Source organism: Ceratotherium simum, chromosome 3 (genome assembly GCF_057802395.1).
Source record: "Ceratotherium simum simum isolate JZ-2026a chromosome 3, ASM5780239v1, whole genome shotgun sequence".
NCBI lineage: Eukaryota > Metazoa > Chordata > Mammalia > Perissodactyla > Rhinocerotidae > Ceratotherium > Ceratotherium simum.
Genome location: NC_141902.1, coordinates 80,856,074 through 80,880,106, shown reverse-complemented (window position 1 = coordinate 80,880,106; position 24,033 = coordinate 80,856,074). Strand labels below are relative to the sequence as shown.

The window sequence follows — 24,033 nt, the reverse complement described above, 5'->3', positions numbered from 1 at the left end:
GTTGCTTGGTGGTGGTGTTCAGTTCTTTTATATTAGTTTGTAATTAATTGCTGAAACATTATTATTATTTAAAATTGTTGTCAGATAATTCCAACATCTGTCACTGATGTCAGTTGATTAACTTTTCTCATTCAAGTTGGGGTCTTCCTCATCTGGGTATGATGAGTGATTTTCAAGCATATCCTGGACATTTTGGTTATTATGTTAAGAGAATCTTGAATCTTCTAATTTAGCAGGCAGTCACCCTGCTTAGGTGTATCGCACAAGTCCTGGCCTACTTCTGTGGGCTTTAGTTCCCATGACCTTTAGTGTTCAGAGTCCTGCAATGCTAGTCTGTCTGCTTTGTTTTCCTGGTGCTGCTGCGCTTCTGCTCAGTCCCTGCTGGTGATATTCAGAGGCGGAAGCCACTTCTCTGGGTTGCCTGGTGTTGCTGGGCCACTTTTGGGGGTGAGTGGGTGTAGGAGGGAGAAGCTGCTGGACCTGGGTCTGCTTATACCACTGGGAGGAAGGCATGGAGACATACGGCTTTGCTGCTGCTGCCGCTGCCAGCACATTTGGCTGCCCACTCATGTCCTGGTTGTGGAGCAGGAACTGTGTTGGCATGGGGTTCACTGCTGTAGCTGCAGGTAGATGAGCCAGCCCACTGCATCCTGTTTATAGAGCAGGTGTGGGGGATCCCCACAAGGTCTCTGTTGGGCTTTGCCTTTCCCAGTTCATTGGCCAGGGAGAGCAGGCTGACCTTGGGTTTTATGTCTATGTCTGTTGACAGTTCTCTTAGGTTGCAGGCCTCTAAGTGCCCAGTCTGGGATATGGGGGAGGTAAAAAGAAAACCCAGGGAACTCACCATGTTGTCATTCCTCAAGTCCCAAGGTCCCCAGCCAATCTGCCTTCTTCTTTCCAGCTTTCACAGTCCTTTTGTTGTTGTCTGTTGAATAATTTCCAACGTATTTGATTGTATTTAAAGGAGAGGAGGAGGGAAAAGTGAGTCTACACCATATCATTCCAGTACTGGAAGTCAGCATTGTCTCCTTTAATCCTCTTAATAAGGCTATGAGGGAGAAAAAATCAGTATGCCCATTATATAGATGGGGAAACTGGGGCACATGGAGGTTAAGTGACTTGCTTAATCTGTAGCAAAGCTGCCTTCAGGATTTACTCCTTGAGGACCTGAATTAAAGCTGCAGGCTTGGGCTACACATTTGGGCAGAACCTCCAAGGTCTGTGCCCTAGGAGACAGTGCAGGCCCTGCCCCTCCCTTGTGCCCCTGGCAGTCGGTCGCTACACAAATGCCAGGGTGCATGTTTTCAGGCAGAGCTCCTATCTCTGGTCTATCACCACATTCCTTCTGCCCATCATGCTACTGCTGCCACCATCAGATTAGACCTCTCTAAGCCCCTGTCACAGTCACTTCCTGCCGAGACCCTGCCCAGGGGCCCAGGGCCATATCCAGCAGGTAGGAAGGAGCCTTGTCTCGCTGCGGCCCTGGCTCACCTCTTCCCTCCCCTGGTCCACTGCTCTCCTTGCTCTTCCCTCCTCTGCTGTCTCATGCTGACCCCTGCTCCTCCAAATGCAGACACCCTCTTCAGTGCCCGTTCCCACCCTCCTAGGTCAGAGCACCTGCCTTCTCTTTGGGGACTCTTAACATGGCCCTCTTATGGGGCTGACTGCTCTGCACTTAATAGTCCATACTCCACAACCAATAGCCTATTACATACTATCCTACTTCCAAATGCACAATAACATTATATTATGACAGTTTTCTCAGACAATGCATGTGAAAGCACTCTGAAAGCCCTAAAGCCCTGTGCAAGAGCAGTTAGCAGTGAGGGCTCCATGGTCTAACTGCCCAGTTCAAATCCCAATTCCACCACCTATAAGCTTCAGGGCTGTGGTGAGTTGCTTCCCTCTCTGTGCCTCAGTTTCCTTACCTGTAGAATGGGGAAAATGACAGTACTCACCCCACAGGATGGTTGAACTCCCCACGGGAATGAATGAATAGATGTAAAATATTGAAAACAAGCTCATATAACAACCCGTGAGATTTACCACTGTTCAATTGGGGTATGCATGTGCCTATGCTTTGCCTTGGCATCTGTGCACTACCCAGTCCTGGTCTCTTTTGTCCCCCAGGTTGTTCAGGGGTCACAGAATCAACAACGGGAGAGTCTGAAGGGAGATCAGAGATCAGTTCCACCCTCCTCATACTCCAAGGATCTCTACTTCAACCATAGGCTGGAGGGGGCCAGCTCTGTGCAAACACCCCAGCCTGAGGAAATCAACACTGCCTCTCACATTTCTAGAGAGCTCTAATTTTAAGACCTTTCTTCCTTCCACTGAGTTGAAACCTCTTTCCCTATATCTCGAGCACACTGGTTTGGCTCTGCTATCCGAAGCCATCCAGAGATCTCTTGCACCCTGGCAGCCTCTAATGTGCCGCCAAGTGGTGGTGACCCCCTGCACACCTCTTCGACATAAAGACACTCCGTTCTTCCAGCTGTTTCCTTCCTCATCCCCGTCCCTTGCACATGGAGATGGTCCTGGCTCCTGAAGTCCTTCTTAAAACAGATCTCTCAATACTAAATACAAGATTCCTGGTGCTACTTAACCTCTAAAGGGCAGAGTGGAGCTATCATTGCCTTCCTCATTTCTGGAGACAAGGCTCATGTTAATGTGGTCTAAGAATGTCCTGGTTTTGTGAGTATGCAGATAACCCTAATCCCTTAGATATGGGAAGTCAGTTTCATGTCTTGTGCCAACCTTAATCTACTGGCAGTGGCTGCCTGCAGAGTTAGGAAGGATTACCAGCTGGGACTCAGTGGAAAAGGGTTCTAGGATCAATTAGTTACGTCTGTTAATGGAGTACAACAAGGAAGTAGAGACAGACGTGTTTGCTGGCAGTGACTGGAATCTTTTTAAACATGCTTCCATTAAGCCATGTTTCCACCATCCTGTGCATTACATCTGGTTCATCTGAGACTTAACTCATATTAAATGCCATCTGAAAAGCTGTAAGGCATATGCTTAGCATACAGACTTCAACATGACGAAGGGCTTAAAGCCTGACTCTATCATTTATCAGTGGAGCACCCCTGGGCCTCATTTTTCTCTATGTAAAATGCAAATAATACTATTAGAGGACTGGGGTGAAAATGAAATGCATCATGCATTGCTACATTTGGCCACTTTTCCCAGTGGTCAACAACTTTGTGTACTCTGAATTTTTGCATACCGTTCTCCCTCCCATCTTTGTGCCATCTCAATGTCTGATGAGCAAGCTACCCCTCTCCACATGCAGGTAATATCTGAAATGCTAAATCAGAGAGCCCCGTGGTAGGCAGACACCTCTCTCCCAGGTCGACACCTCTCTACCAATAACCAATCCTTGAGTAAGGTTGTCCAATAGTTACCAGTTCATTTAACTGCAGTGGTATCCACTCTACAGTTCCCATATTTCCCTTTAGAAGTGTTAAGAGTTTTTCAGAACCTATGTGAAATTGACGTTCCCTGCCTCTGCACAATCCAATGGGTATGATTTTTATCAGCAGATTCTTGGCTGACTTCTAGGATTGCCTCTCTTAATTCTGAATGCTCACAAATTATGTTTGATGAGCCATTCTGGAATCTTTCCTACAAACAACATTAATATCCTAAGTCTAAAATGTATGCTGTTTGTCTCATTTCCCTTTGGCAAGATGGCATTTTTAGCCATTAGCACTCCTTGCTTTTCCTTCATCGCCCCTCCACAATTACCAAAGCAGGCTGGCACTCTCACGTGCAAACAAGTTCTCTCAGTCTAGGCTGAGAGCCTGAATCCTGTGAAGCAGCTGGTGGATCTCTTATCACCTCCTCCACTATCTGGGTCTTCAGACCCTACCAGTACAAGGTGTAGTGTACAAGTTCAGGTGTACGAAAACCCGGCAGGACTTGCTGGGCAAGGTCATGATGAGTATGCCCAGTGATAAAGGCAACTCAGTTAGAAAAGGCAGCATCCCTCGGGGTCTGGCTCTTCAAAGCACAATGTGCCCTTGGTCCTCAAAAGCAGTATCTTTACGGCCCTTTGCAAATCCACAAGTATGGAAACATGATCTCTTTGGGGGGATCTTTAACTTTCTTTCCACTTTGGTAACCAGCCCTCATAGTTTTCTTTCCTGAGTCATCTTTCATAAGGAAATGAATTTTATAATCACTTTGTAGGAGTTGCTACATGCACAACAAGGACCAGAGAACAAGAGGTTCTGAAGACTGATGCCACGTTGTCACCAGGCTCAAGCCCCAGGGGGGACCAGGTGGTTCTCAGGACACATGATTCAATTCATGTTGCAGCCAGAAGTGCCCAGGGTCCAGGACTTTAGGGTTCACTCTCAAGATTCCAGCAGTTTCAACACAGCATTGCGGGCTGCACTGGTCTTCTAGACCTTGGGTAATATGCCAAATGTGTAGAGAGAAAATGATGCCTTTCAAATCAGATGCAAAAGACAAGGGGCTGACTTGCCAACTCCATAACTCCACCAATGGGGTAGCCACAGGGTGGACTTTTCACATATGGGTCATTGGCAGTGAGGGTGGGAAGAAGCTACCCTTAGAAAAAGCACAGTCACTTATGCATCGGCTTCTGCCTCCAAACTGAAAGTAAAATTGAATGGGAGAATAGACAGGGGCAAGACAGAATGCCAGCATTTCAAAGCCTTAGGCATAAAAGCCTCACTCTGCCCTTTAGGCATGTCAAAAACCACTGCTTTGGGGGCTCTTAGGGAGTGTTGGATATTTTTGTTCAGTGTTTCAGTTCTGCCACTTCCTTCCATATTCTATGTGGAAAACCCCCATCTCACAAGCAAAGCAAATTCTGCTTGACCAGTGTGTTCCTGAACAGGTGTGTCAATATCCAAGAGTTTGATATTCTGGAGTTTAGCCAAAAATTTGCCAGATTTTATGATGCATCATGTTAAATGTTTAGACTAGACTGGAGTCTCTTTTAACAGGTAGGATGGGTGGGGGCTATACCAACCATGTCCACAAAGAAACCTGGTCTCCAAGCTATAGAGCAAGCTGAATGGAAACCTAGCATCAAACTCTGGAAGGCAGATGAAGACCTCTCGGAGCCTGCGGCACTGGACCTGGATTCATAAAGCATGAATGAAACAGGGAGCACAGAAGAGATTCCAAAACCAGGGCAAGGAAGCTATTCTCAACACTGCCCCAAGGAAAAACCCAGAAACGGAAAGAAGAGATTTTCCCTTCAACTCCACCAAAAGATAGAGACACACACACACACGTATATGCATGTATATCTCTGCATCTACAGCATACAGCTATGAGTGAGCACTGCACTGAGATGAGGTTGGCAGAAAGGGCAACCACTTTGGTGTGTTTTAACCGTTCTCAAATTATCATATGCACAGGAATCACCTGGCTGGGCTTGGACCCTGCATTTCTAACAGGCTCCCAGATGACACGATGCTGCTGGTCCTCAGACCTCACTCTGAAGAGCAAGGTGCTAGAGGCAGTTTTACTGTGTTTCTCTAGTCTGGCCCTGTGCATCACCGCATGTGGGGCTGCCTCACTCTTCTTTGCAGATTTCTGAACTGGGCATGGGATAGGGGAGTTTTAGGTGATAACTGTCAAAGCAGCAAGGACAGTAGAGGTGGGGGTGGGGGTGGGGGGCAAGAAAGCAGAGGAGTTTCTGGAAGCTTGCTGAGGAAGCCAAGCTCTACATGGACCAAGCAGCCAGCAGCAAGCTGCCACGTTTTGCCTCATAGCAGCTCCCTCCTGCTGCTGGAGTGCAATTTCTGCCACCCCTCATGACTGCAGAGCATATACCACAAAGATAAACAGGCCCTTAATTAATCCAGGCGCTCCCTCCACCAAAGAGCCACCGACGTAGCCAACTGTAGGTTCATTAGGCGTCATTTACCCAATAAGCATGTGCTCTTGCCTGGAAGGCTCCTCTGACCAGAAATGAACCTGCGTGTACCTCTCAGTCATCGGCAGGGGTCCCGTTGTGTGGTCGTCAGTGTATCTGAAGCTGCCCTGTTGCGGGGGTCCTATGGGACCTGCTACATCCTTGGTGTGGGGGGACATTTATCAAGTTTGACTTGTAAAGAGCACCACTGTTTCTCTGACCTTCCTTCTCTTTAACAATCTACCCGGCTGTAGCTGAGGAAGCCATGGCCCTGGTTCGGGTGCAGGTTCAGCAACAATATAACACATCCCAGCATCACAGGGCCCAGCCTCTCTCAGTGGCTGACAGCCCTGCCCCGCAGCATCAGCATCTCCAGTAACTTTGATAACCCCAAGATTTTTCCTGGCTCAGTTCAAAACTGACCAACCAGCTTTCTCATTTTCTCTTTGCTTCTGATAATAATCATAAGTGAGCGTCAGCAAAACACCAGGCTTATTTAACACCTGCCCTTTCTCAACACCAAAGAAGTGTGGTTATGATTAACAAGATGATGTCTTTGTAATGCTTCCAGTGACTTGCTAAGAAAATTATAACCTCCCTCATTCTATATCCATCTACTTATTTATGTTTTTTCCAAGAGAGGTCATTTCCAGATCCTCATGTGGGCCCCTGGCAAATATTGTGCTCTGTTCTGAAGTCACGAACAAAGTGTATGATTTCATGGCTCCCCCATACCCCTCAAGCCCTTCTGCTGGTCCTGTCTGCCACTGCCATCGGGCAAAACCACCACCTCCATGGAAGGTGAGAGTGTATCCTCTGTGCCCGAGAATGGACAAGGATGAGGCGGGCTCCTTCCTAGAATGGGCCATTGACCAGGCTGGTGGCAAAGTTCCCAGAAAACGTGCAGCTGTCCTCGGGTCTTCTGGAATCTTCCACCAGCAGTAGGCAGTAGATGAACAGGCTTTCAGGCATGAAACCAAACACCTTGGGAGAATGGGGGCATATCTTAGCCAGCTCGGGCTGCTATAACAAAATATCATAAGTTGGGTGGCTTATCAACATCAGAAGTTCATTTCTCACGGTTCTAGAGCCTGGAAGTCCAAGATCAGGGTGCCAGCATGGTCAGGTTCTGGTGAAGGACCTTTCCTGGGTTGCAGATGACTGCCTTCTCCTTATATCCTCACATGGCCAAAAGAGAGCTTGTTAGCTCTCTGGCTTCTCATAAGGCTACCAATCCCACTCATGAGGGTTAATTATATCCCAAAGGCCCCATCTCCAAACATCATCACAAAGGAGTTAGATTTCAACATATGAATTTTGGGGGGACACAAATATCAGTCCATAACAGAACACTTCATCTGTAGAGAAAGTTGCATCATATCACACCCTTGCCACCTCCCATGTGACTTATAAAACCCTAGCCATGTAAGCAGAAGGTGTCTTTCTGAGTAAAGGCAGGTAAATCCAGTTACCAGGAGAGCCACATAGGGAGGGCTTGGTCTCAGCACAAGTTTGGTTCACTTGTGTAGAGGGCACTGTGCCATGGCCTGCAGCTCTGGTCTGAGTCTCCACTTGGCCACTTAGAGCTGTGGGAAGGGAAGCAACTCGCCATGTGCAAAATGAGGCTAAAATGACTTCAGATGTCCCTTCCAGCTCTGAGAACCATAAGGGAAGCCACTTAGGTGAAGCTGCCAGAAGTTCTGGCAATTTAATGAGAAAACTGGATCTCATCTAATTCCCGGAATAGTCTGTAATATAAGGAAGTTCTGAAGGGATTTCAGAATTTGGTTCTTCAGCCAAACTCAACCCTCCTCCTGTCTCCTCAAACATCATCTCGGACGACATCATTTTAAGTAAGGCAATCCACTCGGTAATTAAATGCCAAGAAGTCCTGGGGTGAAGACAAATACCCTCACAGCTTTTGTAACCTGCCCTATTTCAGTAATGAAGCTCTGGGGGCAGTGGACGCCTCACATCCAGCTGGATTTTCTATCACGGCGACAATATCCAGCCAATAGCCGCTGGGACTGGCTGCTCAGAATGCAGGTGGGACTGCATCTGCCTGCTTGCTGAAGAGCTTTTAATGGTTTTCCCTCTGTTTGTGTTCCCCTCCCAGGCCTGGCCTGGGCAGATTTGGGAAGGCTGTGGTCGAGGTCCTCTTAAGGACAGCGGCTCTGGGCTTTCCAGGCAACTGGAAGAAGTATTCTCTCCTCAAGTTGGACTCTGCATCAGGGGTAAGACTCCAGAGGAAAGTATGGTCATTTCCCTGCAACTCCTGTTCATGCCGGGCAGTGAGAAATCCCGCTCAGGGCAGAAAAGCCATTTAAATAGGGCCATCAGAAACCGATATATAATAATGTATACCTGAAATTCACACAACGTTATAAGCCAATATGACCTCAATAAAATAATTTTTAAAAATAAAAATAAACAAATAAATAAATAGGGTCATCAGTTACAACGTTCCTTGTTGCTCTGCACACCGCACCTCCCATTCAGAGTCTCCCATTTGGGAGGGGACAGAAAGAAATTCTGCTTTTATTTGTGTGTGGTGGGGAGGGAGAAGAAAGGGAAAGGCAGAGCCATTATGCAGGACACGCTCAGGGAACACAGAGGGGGGCTGCGAGGCTGTGCAGGGTGCAGCCCAACTGACGGCCACCCTGCAAATCCTCCAGCACTGCCTCCTCCAAGTCACAAGCCATTCTAGCTCAGCAAAGACGTGAGGCGGTGGCTTGTAAACGAATGTGAAAGAGCTTGCAATTTTCAGCAGCAAATTTAAAAAATAATAATAAAAGGAAACGAGATCTGAAATTCTGTACAAGTCTGGAATTTGGATAAGGCAGCCGTGCCCAGCGGATGCTCACACACCGACTTTGATCCAGGGGCCAAACGCGGAGGAAATGGTACTCAGGAATCACTCCAAGTACCTCGGCGTGAAACCTGAGAGCCCTGAGCACCGCTAGTACCACCAATTACCCTTTAGTCTGGAAGGGAGGCTGCGGGAGGCCATGGGAGCTGAGTGGGAACGGAGGATAAGACCCAGTGAGCTTGGAAGAAACTCGTCTGAAAACCCAGCACAGGACCTGTCTGCTCTAGAACCAGACCTGAGGCATCTGGGCCTTCCTGCAGACCTCCTGGGTGAAGGCACCCCCACCCCCCTTTCTGTTCTTCGAGAAAGGCTGAGCCCCATGTGTGAACATAACTGCCCTAATTCCAACAAGAACAAAAGCACACTGCCCCCACTCCCCTGGGGTTTCTAAATGATTATGACATTTCCAGAAATCCTCTCTCCACTATATCTTCCTTATAAGGCTGGCCTATCTGATGCCTGTGCTGTGCCTACTGGGTTGAGCACCCAGGCAAAGGATGCGGGCAAGAGCACAGCTGCCCGTGCCATCCGCTGGCGGGCTACCTGCCTGCTCACATCTGGCCTGTGTTCACTCTGTGTCTCCCCACACTACACCAGGCAGCCTGTTCTTAATACAGATCACAGACAAACATTTCCCCTCTTCACACATCTGGATAACGGCTTTCCTTACTTCCTGTTCCGGGACTGAGACAATTCTTTTCAGTTTGAATTGTGTCGACTCGTTATGAACACATTTCCCCCAGACCAGCCTCCCCTTCCCTTTCCCTTGATCCCCAGGCCTCCCCAGACTCGTCCACTCTCTGCCCATAAGCTGTAACTCTCAGGGATCAGATTCGGTCCATGTTCCATGCTGGACACCAGGTGAGCATGTCCCCAGGCACACGTCAATGGGACATCCTTCTGACAGCCACTGCCCTGAACTCATATTTGCAGTGTCACATTCCCGCTGGAAACATCAAGAGTACCTGGATCTAGCTTTTGACAGGATCTAGCTTTATCAGAGGACACCAAGCTTCATGTGTGACCTGCCTGGGGTCATGGATCCTACTTGTTACTTCAGGGCATGGGGCAGCATCCCACCTGCCCTCGGTCCTTGTGGGACCGAGCAAGGAACAAAGTCCCTGCTCTGCTCACGCTTCAGCACTCCTCCCAGTTACACCAGCCAGGACAGTGCTTCCAAAATGCGGGCACGGTTCCTGGTGGTCATGGGCGTTTGTGCAGGTCTAAGAACGCAGCTGTGCACCACACACTGTTGCGACCAAGTCCATTTATAGTTATAGTTGCATGTCTGCAGGTGCATATGTGACTGTTATATCACCAAATATAGCTCCTTATCAGGACATTCACATCTCTAAACCTCAGCCCTGCATTTCTCTTCACTTCTGAGTCCTCATGTACTCAGTACCTCGGCCCTCTATGGGGTACAAGACCCCTGTGGGCCCATCTGTCCCTCTACCTCTGTTTCTCCCCTTCCACTTCCACTGGTCACATTCTTCCCATCAGAGGTCACTTCATGCTTTGTTCTGAGGCCTCACTGATGTCTCCCAGGAGGTGTCAGATGAGAGATGACAGGACTAAGCCTGCCTACAGTGGCAACTTTCAGGAAGGCTGGGCTTTTCTTCACCTGCCTCGCCAGCCATGAGTGCTACTGGCATTAGGGAAGCGGCAAAGGGCACGGAATTCAGGGTGACAAAGAGAGAGGTGAGCAGGAGCCAGGAGAGCAGGCCCATATCCAACACTGCTGTGGCTCAACCCTGAGCGTGGCCCAGAGGGACGGGATAGGGGTAGGGGCAGGGGCAGGAGATGGAAGCAAGAAGGCAGATGAGGCCAGAAAGCAACAATGAAACTCCTAAGACGTCTCGTGTGCAGTGGGCATCTCCTGGAGAACCTTCCTAAGCTCTCTTTTCCCCTAGAGCGTGTGGTCCAATTGCTCTAGGGTGATGCGTGACCACTGGCACTTTGAAACGCCTCAAGTGCTCCTCTTGTGCAGCACTGCCCAGATGTCACCTACACCAGGTCCCCTGAAGACAGTATTTTTCAGAGGCCACAGGCTGAGCCAGCTGACCAGAAGAGAGGTGAATTCCAAAATGGAAAGACCCGAGAAAGGGCATATGGAAGTCAGGAAAAACCTCAGGAAGAGCAGGTGGGAGAACATCCACCCCGCGTATAGGTAGCGAGAGCCTGAATACAGAATACATGGTGTGGCTTTTGGGCCTGTCTGGAGGGCCTTTCATAGATTTACTTGGGGTAGAGAGGTCAGGTAGTTTAGACTGACTCTTAAGATAGGCATTGATCTGGCTCAGGCTTATCTAACAAAGTCTCCTAAATCCAATAAAAGCAGAGATTTATTTTCTGCAAGGGAAAGCTCTTTGTTTCTACGTATAAAGATATGTCCTTTTTCTTTTCGGAGTGAGTGGCCAAGTGTGCACTAAGTGGATTCCCTCCCCTCTCTCATCACCCCACCTAGAAGGCCCTGTGTTTAGACATTTCCCGGGAGCTCTCTGTCTTATCTGATTGAGAAGCATGCTGTGTGCATGGCGTTCTGGGTTTCCCTGGGCCCTGAATGCCCAGTTGGGACTCAGTTCTGTGCCTCCCCGGCCTCCAAGTGCACTAGGTAGGGCTCATGCCAATCAAGTGCCTCCCCTGGGCCTAAGCACACCATATTAGACCCACTTCCTCCAAAACAAAAGGCATTCTAACCAGCTGTCATAGAACCATTCGCTTTCTCTCTTTTACACTAAAACTTCCAAATCATAGCAAACAATGTATTCTAAAATTCCAATAGATGTATTATACCTAGTCATTTTAATACTATACTAAAGTCACTACCAACCCCCTCCTTCATTGGTGAGGGTGTCACTTGACTTTGGTTTTGCTTTTTCTCATGGGCAGTCAGCATGAATTTGAGGTTCTAACCCTAATCAGGGGAGATTCCTTCCCATGACCAATCAGGGTTGAGCCTCAAAACCATGAGCTTGTCTGACAGAAATGCTTGCTTGCTTCTAGCTGTCCCTCTTTCTCTTTAAACCCAAATACTGATAAACATCTTGGATGCTGAGGCCCACCACAAGGCACCCTGTCCTGGTTTCTTGAGGGAAAAAACCTGGGTAGCGATGGCCCAGCTGGGCTGTTACTCTCAAGGAAGGGCCTCCACTTCATCGATTCAGTCAAAACCAATAACAGTTGGCAACTATGGCCCTCTAGAGTAAAAGAAGTCCACCACAGCCATCTTCTCACACTCAGGATTATCTCCTTCTCATAGTCACTGCAGGATGAAGAAAGGTACCAAAGGACACAGGCTAAAGAGTCTCATTTCCAGTTGGGTTTCTCAAGCTATCACGACAAGTCAGGGAGACAGCTGCCTTCCCATACTCACACTACCACGTTTCTATTCACTAGGTGAACCAAAAGGTACCATGTAGCTGCCCACCAGGCAGTCTCTCAGGGGCAAGAAGGCATGGATGCTCATTAGAAAACCTCAAAGCCGTTGTCAGCACAGCCACTATGTGAACCCAACTCATCCTCCAGGCAGGAACACAAAACAGCCCTTCTCAGGCTCTCACCCACAGCCCCCCCACCAGGAATTGCAAATCCTTCAGTCCCTGTCTAAATCCAGGGTTGGAGTCTATTCCGCCCTACTTCTTTAGCAGGGTCATCATCAGAAAGCTGTCAATCTCCTCTACGGTACCTGAGTTTCCTAGGGAAACCCCTCTTGACAACACATTTCTTTCTTCTGCCAGCTAGCCACAGCTGTACCATGCCATTTATTGTCCTTTCTGCCTTGGCTGGCACCAAACTGAAGGTATGTTGGTTTTTTGGATATACAACAAGCTCTCTTCTTTATTACTTATCTCTTGTAATTTGGATCTTTATTTTAATGGCCCTGTTGCATGGGTATATTATCATATAAAAGATCCCAAATCATTTTAGGTAGAGACTTAAACTTTTTTTTTTTTTTTTTTGAGGAAGATTAGCCCTGAGCTGACATCTGTTGCCAATCCTCCTCTTTTTTGCTGAGGAAGATTGGCCCTGGGCTAACATCCATGCCCATCTTTCTCTACTTTATATGGGATGCCTGCCACAGCATGGCTTGATAAGCAGTGCGTAGGTCTGCACCCGGGATCCGAACCTTCAAACCCCCGGCTGCCAAAGCAGACCACACGAACTTAACCGCTACGCCACCACGCCGGCCCCAAGACTAGAACTTTTTAAAAAAGTAATACTAGTTTCCTAACCTATAAAGTAAAAGCTAAATAATACCTCCCTCATAGCACTGACTCAATAGCATAATGAATGCACAGCATCTAGCACAACAGATGCTCAATAAATGAGAGATTTGATATGACTTCTTAAATAAACATCAAGTAATACATTATTCACTCATGTTCTAAGCAGCATTGACATTACTATGGAAAGAATTTTTTGTTTAATTTATAATTTAGAACATATTTGATTGCAAATTGGATTGGAGTCAGTTTACAGTACCAAATGAATTATTTCTGAACTACAACATTTAAAATAAAACCACGCAAAGAGACACTAGAAAGAGGGAGAAAAATACAATTCCAGGACTCAGATGAGTTAACTGGTGAAAACGAGCTTTAAATTTAGCTTTGTGTTTTCTGACACCCAAAGCAGAAAGAAAATCATGTTAACCTATGCAACTCTCATTGTCTGTTAAATGGGATGTGTAGCTTACACGGAAAGTGAATTTTTCTCCTGACATTTGGATCTAAGAGTAACTGCTTACACTGACCCTTATACGAGGTATAAGAAGGGCTGCATCTATCCATGTGCCCATGTGCAAAGGCACACATACACTCATCCTTCAGAAGAGGTTTCACTTTATCAGTATTACATGGTTGGGGATCAGAGGGTGAGCCCCCTGGGGACCTTCTAGGGGTACATAGGAGGGTACTCTTTTTCACATTCTAAAACTTTCACCAAGAACTTTTCTTGGAGAGCATGGACCAGTGGCCAGGTCCACTGAGAATACCACCCCATCCTATCTTAGTTCACACGTACTTTAAGGAACATGGAGTTAAACTGTTCTACTCTATCCCAAAACATGGAACAGCTTCCAGGTTTCGTATCTGTGAAGCACCCTGGCCAGTGGCCTCACTGAGAGTGCAGGTTGGTCTTGGCCTTTTCAAGCTTCCACACAGCCTTACTCGCTGCCCTGAGCCTGGAGAGAATGTGGCTTCACCCCTGGAGAATCTGCCTCCCAAACCCGTGAATAATCAGAGACAACAGGCTTCCCTGGGAAAACTGTAATTACTCAGGTAGGCGTAGGGTCAAATGCTAGCAGGATTTATTGGCTTTGATTAACAATAAGGTGTTTGTTTTTGCGGGTAATTAGAGTTGAATAGCAAGCTATAAAGATCCCTCCAAGTACAAAGAGCCCTCCAAGAAGTTCTAAACAGACTGTAGCTAAAGGCTACTGAAGTATGACTGAACCTAACCAATCATCTCTGCAGATCTCCTGTCCTAAGACATCAGTGTTGGATCCACCACAACTGCACAGGTCATCAGGGAGAAAATGGCCCTTGTGTTCTTAAGGTCCAAGGAGAAAAAGCCTCTATGCAGCACGTGTGTGCTCACACGTTGGTGCAAACAGCACTCTGGCACGTGCCCTGGCACTGAATGTTGCCATGGGATATTGCAGTTCATAGGAATATCTCTATTCAAAGGTCCACAACAACCTGCATGTTGGGAAATGCTTTGACAACTCTGCATTCTCAATACCGCTGGATGGTTGATTCTGAGGTACTATGACGGGGCTGGGTGGGTCATTTAATAGTGAGAAGATGTTTGCCATAGCCACATTGATATATGATTGACATTTTCTTTCAGCCACCACTCTTGGGTACAGGTTTTGTTGTTTTTCTTTTTTTTAACAAATCAGAGATATGAATACAAATTGCATTATAATTAATTTTCAAAATTATTTTCTAGTAGTGAAGGCAAAATAGTTATGGGCAAAGTGTTGTCATCAATATTTTAAAAATACTATCGAGACTAAACAACTGTACTTAGAGACAACTGCTCCTCTTACTTCTCGGCCTGTAACATGTCATTCCCTCCTTAATCCCAGGAAATACATAGAAGATTATTTTCACTCACTGTACACACATCATGATATCCAACAGGTACAGAAGAGTCAACTACCAAACCCTCCTACAGGAGTGAAAAACATTAAAACGGGACCAGATAAACAAAACAAGACAAAAAAGTAAAGTCACAGATATGGCTAATACTAGAGGAAAACAATTGCTTTTGTACTCCGTATACATTATACATCCTTTACTCTTACAGAAACTTGAGTTCACATTTAGGGTTCCAGGCATCTTACTAGGTAGGTCATCAGAAAACCTTCAAAACATATTTTTTTTCCAATCACTAGATTTCCATTAATTTTGTTCTATTCAATCCAATATAAATTTTCCCATTGTTTTGCTTGCTCTGGAGTTCTCTGTTTATTTATTTTTTAAGTTCTCTTCTCCTTCAGAGAAACATAAAACAGACACCTACTGCAGGAGAAAGAGTAAACCCTCAGGCCACAGTTTTAGAGTCAGCTGGCTTTCTGCCATCTGAGACTTCCTTCAGGTGATCTCAACTTTGGGCCAGCCACTCAAACCCTCTGACCTTCTGTTTCCTCATCTGAAAAACCAGGAGGTTGCCTCAGATTCTGTCTATTACATCTTTGGGCTCTAAGGTTCTGTGGTTATTTCCTCCTCAAGGGAAGAACTTCCATGTGCAAAGGCAGTAGCTGTTAATTCTTTAAAACTAAGACACGGACATTCTACCTTCAAAAATTTGGACTTTGTTTGAAACTAGCTGAAAAGAAAATAGGAAGTTAACGGTATGAAGATGAATCCCATTCTTTGAACCATATATTTAGAGAGAATCAAAGATCATGCTGATCCAGGAAAGGAAATGCAATTAAAGACGACACTCCGAGAAAAACCTCTTCCTTTTACAGCGTGTGATTTAAGAAGAGACATGAACATCACATTAACATTTCAACTCAGAGCCAGTCTATTCAGTGATCTCTCGGGTTCCCTGAAAGGCTGGGGCCCTGGTCGCTGGCCTAGGTCCGTATTGTGGAAGAAGCAAAGGCACAGAGCAGCACTGTTTTAGAACTTAGAGAATTCAAGTGCAGAATGATCCAGAAAGGAATTTAAAGAGGCAGAATACAGAGTCTGATACTTACTTGTGGCCCAGCTCATGAGCGATGGTAAAGGCCAAATTGAGACCATTGTCTTCGGCAAGCACACATTTCCTCTTAGCACTGCACACACCTCCTAAGTAAGCAATTCCTGCAGCAGAGACACAAAACACATCCTCTTCAGAACATGGGAGGCCCTGACCTCTCTGGGAAGGTCCACATGGTCAACATCAGGCACGATCAAGAGACGGGCAACTGGGATGATGATGACCATGGGCTGGACCTGTCATTCCAGAGCTCATATGGCAGACTGGCTTGCCTATGACGCTTTTGTATTGCCTAATAATAATAATAACCACCACAAACACCTGTCTAGCATTTATGCTAGACATAATGCTTTAATATGCATTAAGCAACATGCTGAGCAGTTTATACATATTATCTAATTTAGCGCTCATTACCCAGGATGGTAGTAACAGGGAAACTGAGGTTCAGAGAGGAAAGTAACTTTCCCGAGGTCACCTGGATTGGCACCCGGTGCCGGGATACTGTCCAACTTTTCAGCATTCAGGGCTGGGACCAGGTGAGGCCAGCAAGGCAAGGCACCCAATGTGCAGTTGAAGGAGGGTCTCCCTCTTAGCACCTGACCCTGCACTTGCACGCCTCTGAAAGGGTGGGGGTGTCTCCTTAAATTCTGTACCCTGGGCACCTCTTTCCCCTCACCCCAGTCCCAGCAGTGTTAGGGTCAATTCTCTTAAGGTGTGAGCCCGGCTCAGGGCTGGGGTTCACGGCGAGTAAGCCAGGGAAGGCCACGCAGACTGTTCAGAAGAATGTTTCAGGAGCCCTGAACAGAGCACGAGACTGAGACTCGGAGGGAGTGAGAGAACGCTGGAAGAATGAGGGCCTGGAAGTCATCAGTGAGGACGAGCCCCATAGACCAACTCACTCACCTCCGCACACACTTGATTGGGCCTAAGGACCTTCTCTGAGACAGGAAAACGGAACCAGCACAACAGGAGGAACGCAGATGCAGGGGAATGGTGTGAGCAAGGGGCTGAGGAAAGAGGACGCAAGGCTGCCAGCCTCTGGAGATCGCATGGGAGTTTTCCAGGGCAGAAAGGCTATTCTGGTGGAGGGATGTGTATAAACAACACAGGGGCTTGGATGACCAAGCATGTCTGAGGAACGCTGGGCAGTCAGCCCCGCACTGGCCACGTCTCCGGGCTGACACTGCCCACGGCAGCTCTCTATGCTTCCTTTTAGCTTCTGCTCTCTCTGCATCCAGGACAGACATGTCTCATGACCCAGGTACCCCCAGGGCTTATCTCAACGAAAGTGGGAGTCCAAGGACCCCCTCAGGGCTTGAGATAGTACTCAAGTGAGGACTGGAAACAGCTGCACTCCCATTGCTGGTCGCTTCTGACTCAATACACCCTGTGAAATGAATGAGTGGGTGGTGGCATGGGGTGACTGGTTAGGTCACAAGCCAGAGAAGGCTCAGTGTTTCCCTTACTGTGAAGTCACAAGGGGTGTGGGGCAGGCAGTGGCTCTGCTAGCCCCATGGCCAAGTATGCACCGCCCAGCAGTGCCTGGTGACGGGGCAAATGTAGGCTCTCTCAGCTGGACTCTGCCCACCAGCCCTGTGCCCTGGGAGGCACCTGTTCCACTGCCAAGCTGCACGCAGCCCTGTTTGGAAGGCTCCTTTCACTGACATGCACAAGGTGTCTCAGGAGCTGACAGTGGCCCCGCAAGCACAGGAGTTGCAGAGGGAAGGAGACGGCAGAAGGAGGAGGAGAATAGGATGGGGAATTAATTAATTAAAAACGAACCTCCCTCCCTGCTCCCAAAAAGCTAAACCAACATCCTCTTTGTTGACATCAAATTCAAACTGGGGCAGACCTTAGCCACATACAGGACACTCCCTCCTTCCTGAACCTCTCCTCAAGGTGCAGAGGAAGCTCAGAGGGCCCCAGCTCTGCGGGGAGATGCAGCTCCGGAGCTCGGCTCACATTCGGCACACTGAACCGGGCACCACACCACAGGTCTATTTTTATTTGGAAACACGCAATGTGCTTTGCCAAGGTTGAAGAATTAAAAAAGAAAGAATGAAAGAAAAAAAAATGAAATCTTATTTGGCCTCGAGATGCTTTTCTTGCACGTGGACATCATCACGCAGCCAGGCAGACTATTGGAAGGAGAAAAACAACAACCAGAAAGGACGAGATCGGCTTCTCGGTGCCTTCAAGGTCATTATTCTGGTTTAGTTTAAAAATGCTTTGTGGGTTGCTGCAAGAAGTCCAGCAGCGAGTAGGTGGAATACCTCTACACAGCGCTGATGGTACACATGCAGCACACACACACTCACTCAAATGCACACCCAGCAGTGCCCTCCCAGCCCAGGCGGCAGCCTCCCAGGTCATCGAATCAATTCTAAAACAATCAGCTGTGCACACCCCAGGGATGCCGTCTGGAGATGGGGGAAGGGAGACATCTCAGGCCAGCTGTGCCGAGCCTGCTGTCCCAAGAGCGCCTGCTGAACCAGCAGACTTTAAATGCCACATAAACATGTCCCTGGCCTCAACCACACTCAGCCCCCAGAGTGGGCAGTCCTGAGTTTCCAGTTTAATTAGATAACATGCAAGGCTAGGGAAACAGCGAACCAAAGAGCGTTCCAATAATCGCATTTTAATTTTTCCAAGGCACACATGATTTTTTAACTAGAAAACAAACGATCAGTTTATTTACAAGTAGTGCTCTCACACAAAGGTGGATTAAGGTCTAGTGCTTTTAACGATTTATTCCAATCGTGAACAGCCTGGTCATAAAAGCGAGCAAGGCAAAATGCGTAAAAGAAAATAGCCTCTGATAACGGAGCACAGGAGCCGCATGTGTTTATGAGCAACCGTGTGCAAATGCTTAGAACTCACACAGCAAAGTGTGGAGAAAATCCCAGGTTGCTGTAAAAGTAAGAGCTGCAGGGAATAAATGGTAATGAAGCCAAGAGCTTCGGCAGGAAACAAAGCCTACCCCTGCTGGATGTTTCCTGGACAGAATCAGCAGTCTAGAGAAGAGGGTGTGTGGAGACCTGAGATGTCCCCATCACCTCAGGCTGCAAAGGCGACAACTTGGAAAACCCACCCAGCCCGCACATTGGTGCTTATCAAAAAATGAGGAAACACCAGTTTTCTCTATATTGATTTCTTTTATTAAAAAGTGAAGCCCGTAAACACAAGCTCTGCTAACGTCAGTGCCGAAGCGGTGAGATCAGAGGGACCTTCCTACGTAACTGGAATTCCCTACAAAGAGAGCAGGCACTTCTTAGACCCTAGAGTGGTGCTTTCAACGGTTTCAGCTTTCCTCGATTCAAAATACTCCACAAAAGAAATCAAAGAACTTACTTTTGAAATTTTACAAACATTAATTCCACATGTTTGCAGAGCTCCTTGGAACAAAAGGGAAGCAGACAGGCAAGTCGCATTTATTAGGGTCCTCTCCCTGGGCAAACACTGTTCTGCATGCATGACCCCCTCCCTTATTTGGCAGGTATTACTGGCCCCATTTTACAGACAGGGAAATGGAGGCTTAGTAACCAGTTATGTGGCTGGTCAGCGCCCAGACTCAGATACAAATGCAAGGCTCTCTTTCTCCAACACCCTTGCTCCTCCAGGCAAACCCTGGGCCTTCCTCACCAAAGCTTTGGTAATCAAAAACAGTGAATAATCTTTGAGGATTTAAAAGATTTTCAAAAATCTTAAAGTGCACTTATGCAGAGATGTGGGTGGGACAGAGTAAAGGTTTCACTTGTTTAAGTCCAAATGTTTTTTAATCTTATAGATGAAAAGACTCTAGAGCCACATGCAACAGCATTAACAGTAGTTACCCGTACGACATGAAGTCATCACAGATCTTTTTAATTTTCTTCTTTTTTTGGCTTAAACCTAATACAATGAATATGTATTTGCTATGAAAATTAAAGTTATTGGTTATATTTCATTTATCCAAGGTGACATATAGCAGAGGCAGAGATGAGAGACCAAAAAAAAAAAAAAGCCCTCCGGATTTTGATTCTGAATGTACCAGCCCTACAGGCAGCAGATATGAGGAAAGTCAACAAATAATTGACTTGTTCCGTCTCTGCCACACCCCTGGCACAGCTTAGGGAAGCAAAGCACGATTTTAAAAATCTGAAATGCTGAGGGTAGAACTGAAGGGCTGTAAAGAGCTTTTCTGACGCCTGGGGAAGTATATCTAATTCATCCAGAAAAGCAGACCACGTTGACCAGAGCCTCCTGACCCATCTTTCCAGCCATATCAACTCAGTGTGGACACTCGAACTCTTCTCCTTTCTTTTCTTTTTCTTGCTAAGAACACAGTTTTGGAGAGGAAATGGGTAAGGAGGTTTAATTATTTTCTTTTTCAGTAGAAAACTGCACGGTGTAAGCACGTAATTCTTAAACTCAGAGTTGACCGTAAGATCCTTTCTAGATTTAAGGAGTAAACAACACACAACTGTATAAACTCTGGTTTATCCAGCAAATTGTCACATGTAAACAGTTTGCAGCTGTTGGCCCTGCTGCCCATTACTCAGACCTTCTCTAACTCTGCCTCAGAGAGAAACGGTCAAGTTTTCTCCCACCAACTGCTCAATGTACCAACACCATCGTGGTTATCACTGGGACACTGCCAATCAGGAGAAGGCAATTTTCGGCTACTCACTCGGCAGTCATGTGGTTGAGACTGAGGTGCACGTTAAGGCCCATCGACAAGTCCTTGTGCTCTTGTAAACTTCACTAAGTGGCTGGAGGCATGATTTGAATTTGTAAACAGCATTTAAGAGCAAATGTCTTAGAGTCTAGGATGGGACAAATGAAAAGTAAGTACAATTTCCATTATTTGTGATTGTTAGATTCTAAAAAGTTGCTGTGAACACTGAATTCTTAAATATAGAACCTTTGCTCCTAGGAGAAATACAGGGTTTGGTTCCTGAGAGCCTCTGGCCACATTTTTGTCAACTGATACATAAACTTGTTTTATGTGTGTTTCTGTTTAAAGACACCTTATTTAATACCTATTGTTGACTTATTAACATTGAACTCACAGCCTACAGCACTATAACTGTCTCAAGGAAGCTTACCTAGTATTTTCTCCCTAAGGCACACCGCAGCCTTCTTGTGCTTCAGAACAGTAGACAGTACTTCAGCACTATCCTTGGAGGCCATTCAAAACAGCAAAATCACCAACAAAAAGCATAAAAATGAGAAAAACGTGGCACCAGACAGACCTTGAAAAGGACACTTGTTGACAGCATGAGAGCAGAAACAAGAAGACAGAGTGTCGCCTTGTTTGACCTGACCAGGGAATGTGCCTGTTGGGTGACTCAAATATTTTGCTGCTCTGCACGTGTCTGCAAATGACCATAAAAGCTCTGCAAGCATTGATTTTGGAGTTACAAATAAGTCTTAGTGAGCAGTCGAATTTACAAATGAAGAATCCGTGAATGAGGAAAATCAACTGTATTCTAAGAAAATCATGTCCTATTATCAGGCACAATGAAATTCTTATCCATTGCAATAAGGAAATTCAGTTTTCATTTAAGTGCTGCTTATATTTCCTAACTCTGTACTATCTAAATTATTTGACTAACTCAGTCCATTCTCCTCTGCAATTGTGCTTCTGCGTTCTCTTGGAGGTCAGCAGCCCACGGGGCGACTGTAAGTCACTGAGCCCCTAAAAGGTTCTGCACAGAGTGGACAGAGCACCATATATGGCGAAGCACAGGCACAGCTTCTAACAAACTGGGAAAGAACATCAATGGCAAGGCTCTGGAAGGCTGGCAGGAGAGGGAGCCTGAGTGGCGTGGCCCCACTGCCTGGGACTGAGGAGCACTGCCTTCCAGATTTGGCCCTGTCTGTGGCTTTCTACCCCAGCTCAGTGCCCTATCTCCCAGGAGCACAGCTGGATAACTCCTCCCAGACCTAGCCTTATCTGAGCAATCCCACCACCAGTAGGTATCCCCGTCTCCCTGTTCCTCTTCTTCTGGGTCCCTTGGGGTCAGTCACAGCGGAAGGAAGATGAGACAGCCAAGGTCTTTACTCCTACACCATGGACAGAGGGTGGGGGCGATGGCTCAAAGACGAGAATCGGTTCCTTGCTTAAACATGAGCATTGCAGAAGCTGCCACTGCAATTCAAAAACAACTGTGCCTAACACCTATTTACCTGGAAGAACACTGATGAACTGAAAAACTCAAGAGACTTACTCAAGGTTAAATGAAGTAGTAAATGGACACAGTGAAGGTAACAGCTCCCAAGTTTGATCATTGAAGAACTCACATTCCCGATTTTGAAGCTTAGAGTAATCAAAACGGCGTGGTTCTTGCATAAGGATAGACATTTAGATCAACGGAACAGACCTGAGAGTCCAGAAATAAATTTTCACATTTACAGCCAACTGATTTTCGACAAGGGTGCCAAGACCACCCAAAAGGAGGAAAGAGCCTTTTCAACAAATGGGGCTGGGACAACTGGATATCCACATGCAAAAGAATGATGTCAGATCCCCTTCTCTATATCATTACACAAAAATTAACTCCAAATGGATAGCAGACCTAAATGTAAAACTATAAAACTCTTAGAAGAAAACATAGATCTCACTGACCGACACAGACTCCCCCTCTGCCAAACAAGAGTATGGCTGGGTGTGGGCTAGGAGTGAGGGGGGGAAATGGGGAGTCACTAAGCCAAGCAATGAATGCGCTGACACCTTCCCCAAGGAAGCTTCCCACCTGTCCCCCCTGCATTATGGTTTTCTGGTAATTGGGAGCCACCCCAGGAGCCTCTGTGTTGCAGGCTAACTCACTTAGCCAGTTCAAATGTCATGTGAGCTGTGACTTTGTGTAGGAGGTTCTTGACTGTGGTCAGAGTCAGGAAAGACCACGTGCGCTGGGCCACGCTCACTGCTTAGAACAAACATACCCTCATTCTGGGTTTCCCAGGCATCTCCAGAATCTGGAGCCTTAGGAAGAGATGCCACCCCTGGTAAGGGAATCACACAGCAAGTTCCCACAGAGGACTCGAGGGTCCCTGGGCTGGAGCCGTGGCTCCTACAAGACAACATTTTGATGAGTTAAGTGAGTGAAGTGTAAACAGAGGAGTCAATTCCCACTGGGATTTACGTGTTGGAAGCAAAAAAGTTTATCCCAATAGTTTGTTGCACTCTGTGGAAACCAAAACATGCTGAGAGACAGGGAGGGAAGAGAAATAAATAACTGTTGATATTCAACAGACCTCAACCAACCTGAGCCAAGTGCATGGAGACGGCGCACAGATTCCCCACTCCCTGGGCAGGATGGCACTCGTGCCAGCAGCCTTTCACGTGGGAGGGTATCTCCCTGGGGCAGACTTAACATTCCTCCAATGACCAAGGTCCTCTCCTTGGAGGACCCCACAAAGGCTCAGGGGCTTCTGGAATAGGCCCTGACCCCCACCAAAAAGGGCCCCCAGCAGGCTCACCTCAGGACACCAGAGGAGGAAGATCTATTCAGAGATCCTTGAAAACCTCTTATTTTGACAAATACTTCGAGTGTTTCCTGACTGCCTGTACGTTACAGCAATGTGCTAGGTGCTGGATCCTAAATTGAACAAGAACATGGCAGGCCTAGGAAAATAGCCTCAAGAACACCATCCCAGCAAAAAGATAGGGAGGCAGGTAGAACAGTGAGCAGTATTGTTCTAAACCAAGCTCAGGACCCGAAAGGTGGGTGCTGGGGTCTCCAAAAGACAACTGTCCCAGTGACCCAAGTCCAGATCTAGCCTCTCAGGAGAGCAGACAATGGAGACTGGAGATGGAGGTTGCACCGAGTCCCCCACTGCCCCCCACACACGCTCAGTTCCCCCCTCGGGGTCACCTGTCATAGCAGAGGGCCCCTCACAGAACCATATCATCATTCTCACTTCCATTCACTTGGCAAACATTTCTGGGCACCCTGGCCCACGGTTAGCTCCTCATGTGAAGGCATTTGTGGGCAGCACCCGTGAGTACAGCAGGTGATGCGAGCCTTTAAGTTCCATTTCAGAAGACCTCTGAACCCTTGCACGT

At 47.0% G+C, this 24,033-nt stretch overlaps 1 protein-coding gene across 1 annotated transcript in view; it reads right to left on the bottom strand.

The window, feature by feature from the left end:
- ADAMTS17 (ADAM metallopeptidase with thrombospondin type 1 motif 17) overlaps positions 1 to 24,033 on the bottom strand; it is a 366,608-nt gene that overhangs the window by 189,247 nt on the left and 153,328 nt on the right. The window contains 1 exon segment of the mRNA XM_087428860.1: positions 15,982 to 16,087. Within this exon segment, the coding sequence (XP_087284986.1) occupies positions 15,982 to 16,087 (106 nt within the window).